General features: G+C 38.7%; 1 protein-coding gene across 5 annotated transcripts in view; it reads left to right on the top strand.

Annotated features, from left to right (window-relative positions):
* Positions 1–13,571, top strand: part of UMAD1 (UBAP1-MVB12-associated (UMA) domain containing 1) — a 78,003-nt gene that overhangs the window by 6,886 nt on the left and 57,546 nt on the right. For all 5 annotated transcript variants that reach the window (XM_058806513.1, XM_058806495.1, XM_058806503.1 and 2 more), the window contains one exon: positions 181–299. In XM_058806513.1, the coding sequence (XP_058662496.1) occupies positions 218–299 (82 nt within the window). In that variant the 5' untranslated portion in view covers positions 181–217. The remainder of the gene's footprint in view (positions 1–180; positions 300–13,571) is intronic.

Here is a 13,571-nt window from a genome sequence, read left to right on the forward strand (position 1 = left end):
ATCACTTGTAACAGCAGAATTTTAGGCAGTTTATATGAATAGTCAGTACTGAGTTGCCACAGGTCCCCAGCAGGACAAAAAAAAGTCTTGTTTGTGATATCTGTTGGTGGTTCTGTTATGTGAACTTACTGTAAGTTCTGTTATCATATGTTTATTTAACATATTTTGTCTTCATTTTAGATAACACCTTAGAAGACAAAAAGAACCCAAAGAGACTATGTTCAGCTTCTTCCGAAAAAGTCAAGATTCAAAGAAGGTCACAGTGCCAGAGAGAGAAGCAGATGGATTTGTTATTGTGGGTAAGTGGTGCTTCTGTATAAAGCGATTCTTTCATCTTTCAAATTTTGACCTTGAAGTTTCTTTGAGATGCTTAGACTAAATGAAATGTTAAGAGAAGGCATGATAAAAATTGTTCAGTATTCTAACTTTTCCTGACAAGTTAATTTTCCTAGTCTGCTCATTTGGACTAAATAGCTGAAGTTTTATTTACATAAGTCTGAACTCATATTCAGGACCACTGAAAATGTAATTTCTTGTTTTCCTTTCATACTGAGTGGGGAGAAGTTACATCCTTACAAAACAGTGATGGTCAAAGTTTAGACTTCTAGCTTTATGATTAGAATTGTGGGAAGGGAATGTCTTACTGCAGTTTTTAAAGGACTGGCTTTTATTCAGGTTCCTTCATTTTCATTTTACCCCCAGACTTTTTGTATTAGAAACCAAGAGATGTTTATGAGTTTCTGGTCATGGTGAATGTAGATGCTCTGTCTCAGAACCTGACTCTTTAGTTTGATAAGAATTAAGCAGTTTGGGGTTTTCAAAGTCTTCTTTTTATTCAAAAACTAATCTGAAATATACACACCTGTGAATTGGCTAAATTTGGAGCTTTGATCGAGGTCTTACAATTTTGCAGGTCAGCTTAAGTGTGCAGAAGAGAAAAAAAAATTGCTGTTATGCCAAAACTGATCCTTTTCTTTTTTCTCTTTTGACAATTTGTTTTCCTCCTTGTGAATCTGTCATCATCAATATTCAGCTTCTTCTGCTCTGATTTACTGACTCATTCTTATCAGGAATCTCACAGTGTTTCTCTGTTTAATTGTTACTTCTTCTTGAGCATTTTCAAGTTAGAGAAGCCCTTACATTATTGAAGTCTACAGTATGAGAGACTATTGGAACCCTTTCTGAGAACTTAGATTTCTGGCAAAAGTTCTCCATTAAAACAAATCTGTTTCACATCTGTGACTGTGTTGTCATGCTTAATGGCTGCTTTCCACTAGATTTTGTTCACCTGCAGCAGTTCTGATGGCTACATCAAGTCACTCCAGCATTTGCATTGTGGAAGGGTCAAAGGAGACACATAATTATCATCCCCAAAAAGTCTGGACACCATTTAGCATTTCAGTTTCTATAATATGCAGAATTCTGCACCCAAATGTTGCTATGTCCTGATTGTGCATTCAATTTAGCTTCATTCCTTTTTCCTGAAATACTGTCAGTGTCTATTTAAACTTTGTTTACATAAATTTGCATAAAATTTATCTGTTAAATATAAATTTAAGAACAATCAATTTCATTTGAGTCTTCTCCTTTTTATTATTTTTTATTTTTTGCTCAGACAGCAGTTAATTTTGCTGTCTGCAATGAAATGGACTGCCCTGGCTGAAGAGCTGCCATCAGCCTTATCAGTGAAGCATATCACTGTCTTGCAAGACAAATGTAGTTGCAGAATTATGGGTCAGGACTTGAGTAGATATTTATCTGGAAGGGGTGTTCTTGTCTAGGAACAGTGTCAGTGGGGAAAAAAAAATCCAAACCACACCACTTAGCCATTCTGTTAGTTACTATTTTGTTACTCAGATGGAATATTCTGAAGCTTTTCTAAACTGGTGTAAAATATTCTGGAAATCCAATTGTAAATACCTTTAACACATCTCAGTAGCAGATTTCTGGGTCCATTAGTGTGAATACTGCTGTAGGCAGTGAACACTCTTGGAGGGAGTGAGAATTTAATTTCTGACATTTTAAGTTGGTTCTTAAACCTAGTCTTTCATTCAGGGCATATAAGAACAAAAAGCCTAGTTCACCAATCTACTGTGGACATAGGAGGAATCTTTCTGTATTGGTTGATATTTGAAAAAGTGAGAAGAAAATTCAGTGCTTTACTGAGAAAGCTCCATCACAGCTATTGCCGTGTCAAATCCCGAGAATGATTTTTTCTTTTCTTTTCATAACTTCTCCAAGTCTTGTTATAAATTGCTATGTTTGAAATATACCTTTTCCTTTTAAAGTATCAATGCATTTGGGAATTCAGTGTCTGACTAGAAAGGTGACTCATGAAAACAGCAGAATCAACAAAACCAACTTTACAGCCTAGCAGCTGAAAGAAATTCTCTGTTTTGGGGTAAATATTGCATGTGTGGGAGTCAAGCAAAAATAATTTGTAATTGTCTCTCTACAAAATAAATATAAAATATAATTTCCTACCAGAGACTAAAACATTTTTATGTCTAACTACCAGTTCACTTATTTTCTGGGTAGTGGTCATCTCATCTCTTCATGAAGCTGTAAAAATGGTGCCTGTTCTGTAACAAGCAGAACTATTACTCTGAAAAGGGAAAAGAGGCATCTGAAATGGGCATAACACACACAGTTGGTTTTGATGAGTGAATCAAATGCAGAAATATGGAAAAACATTTCAGAGGCTTTCCTGATCATCACAAATTGTTTTTAATGTTAACATTCTGAAAGCCAGAATTAAGAAAACAAGTAATTTTCAGTTAGCTTGGGAATCTTGGAGAGTAGTGGTTCTTTAGGAATTCCTCACGTTTTGTAATAGAAAATAAATTCCAACCTACCATTCATTGCTAGCCTTAGAGAAAAATACAGTTTTAATGCATTTTGGTTTGGCACACAACTAAAAATCTCCCAGCAGTCTCAAAGATCCAAATGTCCTGTAGTCCTAATCTCAGTCTAAGATCAGGAACTGAAAAACTGAGACAGCAATGCTGCTTCCCATGTGTGTTTGGCAAGACAGTCGGAAACTCTGCAAAATCCCCACGGTGCTGATGGTGCAACTGGGGTGGGTGGTTTTTGCTTGAAGCAACTGAAGATCATAGAATGGGTTGGAAGGCACTTTTAAAGATCATTTAGTCCAACCTGCCTCCATGGGCATGAACATCTTTTAATAAACCTTGTCATTCAAAGCTCTGTGCAACCTGACTTTGAATATGACTTTTTGGGCAACCTATTCCAGTGTCTTATCACCCTCATAATTAAAATATCATAAAAATAGCTAAAATCAATTAGAATATTGTTCTGTAGGTCCTCTTTCAAAAGGACTGCGAGAAGTTAGTTTTGGCTTCAGGTTTGGTTTAAGAGCCCGATGTGCAGGGTCTTGTTTACTTTTCCTGAGAGAATTGCAGTGAGCCAGAGGGAGGGAGCAGCCAACGCTGGTGGCTCCAGCAGGCAGGTGAGCCTGCAGCCCAGCGAGGGTGCCAAGGGTGCAGGGGCTTGGGCACAGACCTCCCTGAGGAGCAGGGCAGTGCCACACTCCCTGGACAAGGACACCACAGCTCTGGGGACAGGGCCCAGGGCCAGCTGAGACCCTGGTGCCAGGCACTTCTGCAGGGATCAGACACATCTGAGGCCAGGCCAGGAAGTTGGGTCAGAGCATTGTGGTCACCCAGGTTCCCAGGCATCCCTGCAGGCTGCTTTGGCAAGGACCAAGGAATGAGGCTTCTCCCAGAGCTCTCTGCCTGGCCCTGCTGGATGTGCTCAGGCTGCATTGGGTCTGTGCTGGCCATGGGCACAGAGACAGAGCCCTGGCACTGGGCAGGGGCTGCTGAGCCCCCCTGGCCCTGCTGGATGTGCTCAGGCTGCATTGGGTCTGTGCTGGCCATGGGCACAGAGACAGAGCCCTGGCACTGGGCAGGGGCTGCTGAGCCCCGTGCTGTGCTCAGGCCTGGACAGCCAGAGGGTTGTGTTGTCTCTCACTGTGTCTGCAGGCAGCACAGTTCTCTGAAGAACTCTTGATCTGGTTGTTTGACCATGCCTGAGTTCAAGGCTATGTTTACTTTTGAATTGTGTGCTGACAAACCTGATTTTTAAACATATTTAACTTCTGTTTTCTTCCCTGAACCTAGGACAGATTTCACTTTCGTTCTTTAATATGTAAGTTAACATAGGCCGTCATTTCAGAGTTCTGCTCTCAGCTTCAGGTGCAAACCTCTTAACAAGTGGTAGGGAGTATTGGTACTTACAGGGAGCACTTAAGTGTCACCTAAAGGTCATTTTCTGAGATTGGGAAATTTTGTAATGAAGCTTTTTCAATGAGGAAGTACCTAAGGAAAAGTGAACAAGCACAGGATTCTCATCACAGTAGTTATTGTCACAGACACAGGGAGGCTGTGGCCATGATAAGACAGTTTGGAGGAATTTTGTACTAAATATACACTTCTGCACTGTGAACCTCCATACTTTCTACTGGGCTTTCTTAGAGCTATCTAGGACAGCCATCTAGAATTTATGAGCAATTTTTGGTTTAATGCTTATTTGTTAATATTTATCCCTATTGGAGTAAGCACGATTTTTGCCTGTCAGGTTTCCTGTCAATAGAAAATAGACACAGACATAAGAAATTAAGGGTTTTGAAATCTTTTCCAAATAAATAGAATGCTCTGTGATATTTAAATGAGTCTTGGATTTGTTCAATTAATCAGTGTCCCTTCAGTTTCAATGATGATGTTTGAAGAGAAGAAACTCTATAGAGCAAACGTGTTCAGGCTCACACCAGCATCTAAAATGTCACAGAAAAGGAGGTGGGAACTACTGTTTCTCATCCTGTGAGACGAAATACAGTATAAGGCAATTATTTCTTCTTTATTAAAAATACAGAAAAGAACTGGTACTAATACCAGTTGACAGGTAAAAAATTTGAGAACATTTTGTGAGAAGTGGGATGTTGTTGATTTCATGATTACAACCTGCTATGACAAAGTCAGGCTGCAAAAAGAATACACAGGGAGTTTGATAAATTATGGTGAATGATAACAGCTATTCTTATCTTAAAATTTTGGTGGTCAGGTATGACTTACTCTTTTAAGTTAATCTCAGCAAGGCATTTGAACTTTGTCTTATTTCAAGTGAGGTACTTGCAGCTTCCTCTGATCTATTCAGTGTCTATATTGTTGAGTTAAATCATCCTTCTTAGGGGATCATCCTCATCTGTAGGCAGGAGTATCCTCACTCCTCTGTGAAACTGTGAAAAGTATGATTTACATCCAGATGAAAGCTTCCCTTTGTCAACTGAACTAATATTGCAGAAGAAATCTTTAATAAATGGGAAATCTTCTGTACTGAAGATACCAAAAAGTAAAATAATAAGCCCAAGTCAGCTTTTAGTTTTGGAAATCTAGATTGTTTTTCCAAAGAACAATTTTATGAATATTTGTTCCTTTCCAAATTGCAGTTTCTGTTTTGCCATGAATTTACTCTGTATGCAGGTAGTTTTTTGGAGTACTTTGGATAAAGTGCGTATTTGAATTAAGTGACACCCCCAGTGTTTCCCAACATGAAAAAAGGCCTTACAATAGAATCCTTACAGTTTCCATATTGATCTTAGTAGTAAAGATCTCTACATATATTTTTTTAAGAACCCCTTCAATGTTTGTGTCTGAGAGAAATGTATATATGTATAAATTTTCTGGAGAGAATCTGTTATGAAATGGAAATTTAATATATTGATACTCCTGAAACAAAGGAGTACGTCCTTACTAGTTCATTACTGCAAATCAAATACTTTTTCTGCTTTCTTCCCTCTGCATACACACCTCAAAGATTAAATGTATCAAGAGATTTGTAAAATCCTAGTGTTACTGCTGCTGTTTGTTTTCCAGGAGTTAGTAGTAATGTGTAGTAAGTCCCTGTAAATATCTACTTTGCTTTTTCATTAATATTTAAGGAGCTTTTGAGTGGTGCTAGTAGGGAAGGTTGGGCTGCAGTGTTTTAAAATATACTGTTACATTAAAGAAATGTACAAGGCCTTGTGCCAGTTGGAAAAAAGCAGTGTCTCAATGTCCTTTCATTTTCTGCATCAATGGGCTTACATTACCTATTTTTTTATGTAACAGGAGGCACTTGTGTAGTTATTTCCAACCTTATAGTTTTTGAATAACCAAGCTACTGTTTTTTTATGGGTTTTGAGGTTAAAATATTTAATACTAATTTTATAGTAATCTGAGATTTGGGGATATCTGTTGATACTTTTATCTAAAGAATACTTTATACATGTCAGCCTGTGCCACTGTAAGTGAACCCTTTTGATGCACAGTAAGTTACAGTATTTGAAGTGACCTCTTTCCTGAAGTGCTGCTTTATGGTTTTTATACTTAAAAACCACAGTAGTTCATCTGGGCATTGAATTTTGCAGCCAGAGTTGATTGAAAAGGGAGGAGGAGGAGGAGGAATTCAGAAGAAACAGTCCTCTCCTGTTACCGATCCTTAGTTGCATATGGAGGTAATGTCTCCATTCAGTGATGAAGTCAAACTAATCCTCTTTGGGACTAATTTTGCACAAAAACAACCTGTGCTTTTCAGAGGTGCCACTAGATGGGGATTTCCCTCGGATTCAGGGCTCCCAGGGCTCTGCTCTCCCCCTTTCACACACAAAAGTGCACTAGTAGTAATTATCAGTGCACCATTTGATTAGACTCTAGGTTTTCAAGAGATTTATAAAACGCTTTTTAAAGCCTAATATCAAATCTATAATGACATTCCAACCTAATAAAAACAATGAAGCTTGAAATGTTGACAGCATGTATCTAGATGTTGGCTTGTAATTCGTTCCAAACAGATCTGTTGAGGCCCATGTGGGACCTAAATAACACAAAGAAGTAAATTTGCATATTTTACAGCAGGGGGAAAAAACAGAATGCAAAAACATGAATAATTAGGAGCACAAGCTTCATGCTATATTAATACTGTTGAAAAGCATGTGTTGATTGTATTCTGAAAGCCAGTAGTGATTTGGTTGAGTGAACTCAGTCAGCATCTCTTATGCAGATTAAAGGATCTGGGTTACAGAACAACTGAAATTCATTGTTTTGCTGTATAAGGAGGTATATTTCTTAAAGGAAATGCTTTTTTTTTCCTCTTGGATTCTATACAGCAGAAGGAGTCTTTCTCTTTAATGCATCATCAAAGAATGTTTTTGTTCACAAATGACTGCATTTCTTCATTTATTTTACACCTCTAGATTTTAAAAACAGTTCTCTCAGCCACAGATCAGATGTTAGTATATTTAGCACTTTAATATACATGACCTAGTTACTTTTCATTCCACATAATTTCTCTTCCTTTTGCTTTCTAGGGGTTGAGCCCCTGGAACATACTTATGATGCTTTCATCCTATGAATTTATTATTTTTAAATTTGCAGCAAATGCCCTTCTCAAAATATTAACATACAGGCCGGTTTTGAATCTGAATATTGTGAATGGTTGTGTTGGCTTCTGTTGATTGTAACATAAAATGTGTGGCATACTTTTTATGAAAGAAAAGGTTATTTATGTAAAAATGGTAAATAGTATCAAAAGTGATTTACTGTTTACTTTGGCTGAATATTGTCTTGGCCCCTTAACTCACAACTATCTTAAAAAGTTACCTGGTTTTGACCGTGGACTCCAGGGAGGAGAAAAAAAAGAAGATGAAGACTTCTTGTTTAACTTGTTTTAATGCTGGCAATAAAGAATTTTGTGCTGCTGTATCAAGCAGCTTTATTTTGGAACTTAAGGAGACAGAATGCATGGAACCAAACACTTGCATTCTGTCTATTAAGCACATCTTCTTAATTTGCATAACCAAAGGAAGAAAATGGTAAAATGTAGCTGTCTTTTTAGAAGCTGATGTAATTGTAAGAGGTTAAAGAGGCATCTGGCAAAAGGTTGTTTTGAGGTCACACATGCATCTGGCAGTTTGCTGCCAGTCCTCTAAGAAAATATTGGTTGGGGTTGCATTCCTGTTTTTCATATTAACTGCCTTCAGACTTGATGTATAATAGTCACTTTCTACAATCCAGGTCTCCAAAGTGCTCCTCAGAGGTTTGGTCCTACTGATTTTAGTTTTTGCAAATACTGATGGAAGCAGACTGTGCTGAAGAAGAAAATCCCTTTTTTGCTAGAAATTTTTTCTTAGAAAAATTTTTTTGACGTGACTGGTCTACAATGATGTGTTTACATAGCTGAGACTGTATTCTTTAACCTTTCTTATAGTAGGGCAGTCACTTTTGACACCTGGCTTCTGACAGTTTTACTCCCATATGTAGAAGTTCACTCTCTAATAGCAGTGCCATAGTCTATTGGCCTATATAGCATTCTTTAAGCAATTTCAAGTTGAAATATACAAAAGGAAAATTGCCTATTGTAAAACAGAGTAAAACCAGTAAAATATAGCGTAAAAGTATGGATTTTCAAATGCTGGTTGTAAACTTTGTTTCCCAGAACATGCTGGTCATTATATCTCTTTTAGAATTAAAAGTTTCTTTGCTTTATGATGCACAGAAAATAATTCAGGGTACGAGAACATATTTTTAGGCCAAATCTGATTTGCCTATATACAGTGGACCCACAGCTACAGCTAACTGAAAAACAGGAGGTGAAAACGTGTTGCAGGAGCACAAGTTGATGTTCTGGCAAGTGATAAATTCAGGTTGAAGTCCCTCTTTCAGCAATTTACAGCATACTGACATGATCATTCCTTGCAAAGAGGGCCCTAGTCATTAGCTCATGCAATCACTGCCTGTCTGGTTGGAGTCATTCATACTTCTACAGATGTTAATCAGTGTTCATTTTCTCAGAAGGAAATGTTATGTTGAACTTATTTTACACACTACCCTCACTATCTCTGGCAAATAAATGTTTTTGTACTTTTTTTTTTCCACTGGAAGAAGAAAAATTAGTTTTCCAAATTATTGTCTTTATTATTTTTAATTAGATATTATAAAGAAACTCAAAAGGTTTTGTTCTGTGTTTTACAAGTGCTTCAAATCAGTCATATCATAGGCCTCAAGGTGAAATAGTAACATAAGTGTAAGGCTTTCTCTTAAAAATGAAAGGTGGCTTGTCATCTTGGCCAGAAAGATGTGGGTTTTTTAGCTGCTCCTTCTTGGTATACTAGTTGAGTACATTTTCAGTACATTTCTGGAAAAATAAATTAAAGGACATAGGGAACTTACCCATTCAGTTATTTTGCATTTCAGTGCTATTTCATCTGTTTTTGCCCTAACATGTCTTTGGAGGTTACCAAAAATATAATGTGCTTTCTGATGTCTGCTCACAGAGCTGAATGATCTTCAGCTTCTACATAATGCTTTCCTCCACAAATGAGGGTTTTGTGGACAACAATGACATTTACTCTCTTCCTTCAGTCAAAAAGAAGCATTTGCACACAACATTGACCATGGCTTGCTGGGGAAATTATTCATTATATTCTGACATGATCATTTAACTTTGTGCTTTTTATATCTTTTAGGAAATGTCCACTAATTTTAGTAAACTAATGCTATTTCCATTGTCATGGGGATATCCTACATGACAATAAAAAATAAGGAAGAACCCAACTACCTCCTAGAACTAGTGGGCTGATTCATTAGTGCAGTTTGTTTATCTGTTAGCACACCCCCTGCTGTTAGTAGTTACCCATCTACACTACAGGATACAATCCCAGCCTTAATTCTGTATATTGTTTCCTCAATTTACACATGGTTATTCGCTATAAAAACTGTGTATAGGGCAAAAATTATAATGGACAGAAAATACTTCAAAAGCTTAAGTTGATTTAATTCAGAATGTTGGTACAGTGTGTTTCTGGGGGAGCAACAATTCAAAACCCATAATATTAATTTTTGTCCTTATTTCAGTTAGTTTGAAACTTCAGAGGTTTTTGAGAGGGATGGAATGGAACTGGCTATTTCTTTGCCATTTTGTTTTTCAATGGGAACTTGCCTACCTGATTCTTTCTGAATTATTTCACCCATAGGTCTTGCAGAAGGGCAGGACTACAGAAGATTTGCTTTACAAAAACATTAGGAAAGCTAGTGGAGCAGAAAGCATTCAATATTATCTTTAAAAGATTCTTATTAAATACACATACCAATGCACCCTTCATTAGGAGGCAAACTTGTGGAGAGGATTTTTTTGGTTGGAATTGTTTTCTTTTACTAACCCACAAGTTATGTCAACACTCTTATAAAAAGATGCACAAAGAGCTTTCATTAGGTCTAAATACTGACTCCAGTTGAATATAAACTTCAGTTGGATATACCAGCTCTCATGAAAATTTACTTCTGCTTTACCATTGAGCAACCCAAAGGTGAGACCCAGTAAAGAACAAGTAGCAGTTTTCAGTTCATTGTACTGTCTACTGTGTTTTTAAAAAAATGGAAAGAGTGAACCAAGAAGTAGAATTAAGCATCTCTGAAATTTAGTTTACAAAATCGGTTTAGAGCATATTTGCCTGAAATGACCTACTGGCAAAAAGCAGAGACCAGCAATAAGCTTGAATGCTCGGTATGCTCCAGAGTTGAAGTGTCTGAATCAAGGCACCATACCTCAAGCACATCTGTCCACTTGACTCAAGACCAAAAGCTGAAGTTACAGCATGTTCTTCTTGAAATATGTTTGGTGTGTATTTGTGCTTATTCAAGCATTCATCTGAGAAGCAGGAGACCTCAGCTCAAGCTCTGCATAGGCTGAGTGCTGTCAGATGCACATCATCCAGCATCAAGGTCTAAAAGTTGAGTGAGAGGACTCCCAGTGTTTATACTGTTTGCAGAGTGGTTTTACTTCAATAATGCAAGACACAGCAGCTTCTCTGATACTGCATGAGTCATTGAACTTCAGTGGCCTGTGAGTACAAAAATGGGAATATTGATCTCTGCTCCCTGGCCCATGTGTGTGGTGCTTTTTTTAAAGTCATTTTATTTCTTAAAATGAAATGACTAAAGCTTTTGAAAAATATTTTCAGCATGAAGAGACAGAATGTGTTGCCAGCTTCTAGGCATTAGGCTCAGACTTGTTCTGATTTGTTTTACTTCTGTCCCAGGCAACCTTTCCTTTTTGGCTGAGCCAGGTCCAGCTTCCAAAGAAAGGGGAGAAAGGTTCCCAAGGCAATTAAAGTGTAGCTGACAGAGAGAGCTCCCTGTGGCAGCCAGGAGTTTGAATATCATCAGACTACAGGGAACAGATTTCAGATCCATTGTTTCTTGAGTAGGCTGGTTTAGAGGGTGAGGGTAAAAGCAGTATCTGCTCTCCTTTTCCCTGGAAATTAAAACAAGGGGAATGTGCCCATCATGTCTGAAACAGGCAGTGGGAAATGTGAGGGGAGACATGAGTTAAGCTGCTTCCCAATCAGATCCAGGACACTGGTGCAGAAGTGACAGCTACTGAATTTAGGTTCCTAATGCATTTTGTGGGTTTTAGGACAGCTGCTTTCTTAGATTATTGTTTCTAGTATTCCTTTGTAGGCTTCCTACCACTTCTAATCTTGTTGATAGCAAAATATGCATACTGTGTGAAGATAATGAGTTGTGCTTTGTTATAATACGCTTTTCATTTAAAGTAGCATTAATAGCAGTCAAATTCTATACATGCAACTCCTTGCTATTGCACTACCTTTTTAGGAGTATTAAGAAACTTTTAAAACAAAGAAGGGAGCAAAATAATTGAGCATCATACTTGTGGGTGATATTCAACTTGTGACAGCCATGAATGCATTCATTAGCTGTCAAAATTTGATTTTCAAAAGCCCTACTTTGTTGCTGGACAGTGCGTGCAGGCACAGCTGTTTGGCGGAAGAGGGTGCATTTTGTTTGTGCATATTCCTTCTGCCAGCTTTGTGATCCGGTGGCAGGGGCTCCCAGCCCTCCTGGGGGACTGACAGTGCTGGCTGGTAAAAGAAATGGGATCTTGTTCTGTGTAAAATAATAGTATCACAGGATATGCTGGGTTGGAAGAGAGCCACAAAGATCAAGTCCAACTCCTTGTCCTGCACAGAGTTGCACCGTGTGCCTGAGAGCGTTGTCCAAACACTTCTTGAACTCTATAAGCCATGGTGCTGTGACCACTTCCCTGGGGAGCCTGTTCCAGAGCCCAGCCACCCTTTGTCTAATATTGAACCTAAAGCACCACTGACACAAGTTCAGGCCATTCCCTCTGGTTCTGTCCCTGGTCACCCAGAGAAGAGATCAGAATCTGTCCCTTCTTTTCCCCTCATGAGGAAGTTGTAACTGCAATGAGATTTCCCCTCAGTCTCCTCTTCTCCAGACTGAAGAGACCAAGTGACCTCAGCCACTCCTGATATGGCTTCCCCTCATGCCCCTTCACCATCTTTGCTGCCCTCCTTTGGGTACTCTCTATCAGCTTAATGTCTTTTTTATATTGTGGCACCCAAAGCTGCACACATTATTCAAGGTGAGGCTGCCCCAGCCCAGAGCAGAGCAGGACAATCCCCTCCCTTGCCTGGCTGTGCTGTGCCTGATGCCCCCCAGGACAAGGGTGGCCCTCCTGGCCACCAGGGCACTGCTGACTCATATTTAACTTTCTGTCAACCAGAACTCCCAGGTCCCTTTCTGTGGCACTGCTCTCCAGCCTCTCATTCCCCAGTCTGTCTGTACATCCAGGGTTGCCCCATCCCAGGTGCAGAATCTGGCACTTCCCCTTGTTAAATTTCATACAGTTGGTGATTTTCCTGTCTCTCTGCAGGGCCTCCCTGCCTTTGAGGGGTCAACAGCTCCTCCCAGTTTTGTATCATCTGCAAACTTGCTTAGAATCCTTTCAAGTCTTGTGTCCAGGTCTTCAATAAAGACGTTGAAGAGCATAGGGCCAAGGATGGAGCCTGCAGAACCCCACTAGTGACAGGTCACCAGTCTGATGTCACCCCGTTCACTGTAACCCTTTGTACCCAACCCCCGAGCCAGCTGTTCACACATTGCGTGATGTGTTATTCCAGCTTAATGCTGGACATTTTCTCCAGAAAGATCCTGTGGAGACAGTATTGAAAGCTTTTCTGAAATCCAAAAAGTTACATCAACTGGCTTCCCTTCCCTGATCAACTAGGTAAAGAAAAACTTCATAGTAAAAAAAAGTAAAACTATAGTGCAGTAAAAGCTGTCCAGCACATTCTGATTTCAAGTTTGATTATAAGAAGTCATTAAGAACTTCAGATTAAATGTTCTTAAAATTTTACTTACTTGCGTATTGCTTTATTGAGGTTTTTAAACCTGTAGCACTCAGTACTGCTATGGAAGTTGGTCTAAATTTGTTCAGGGCCATAGTCCAATAGTGTTTGTCTTGTCTTTATCCTTATACTCCTGAGCTAATTTGTCTTGCAATGTTTGGGTCTTTTTGCAGTCTTCTATTTTAATACAGAAAGGCAATACTTTCTTTTATACTTTTCTTTAAAGACTCCCCTCCCCCTCAATTTCTCCTTATATCTTTTACTGGTTGAGCAGTACAGGCTCATACCTGCTTAATGTCAGCAGGTAACTTTCAGCTGCACATCTTGCATACTGACCTTTGTA

Source organism: Ammospiza caudacuta, chromosome 1 (assembly GCF_027887145.1).
Source record: "Ammospiza caudacuta isolate bAmmCau1 chromosome 1, bAmmCau1.pri, whole genome shotgun sequence".
Lineage (NCBI taxonomy): Eukaryota > Metazoa > Chordata > Aves > Passeriformes > Passerellidae > Ammospiza > Ammospiza caudacuta.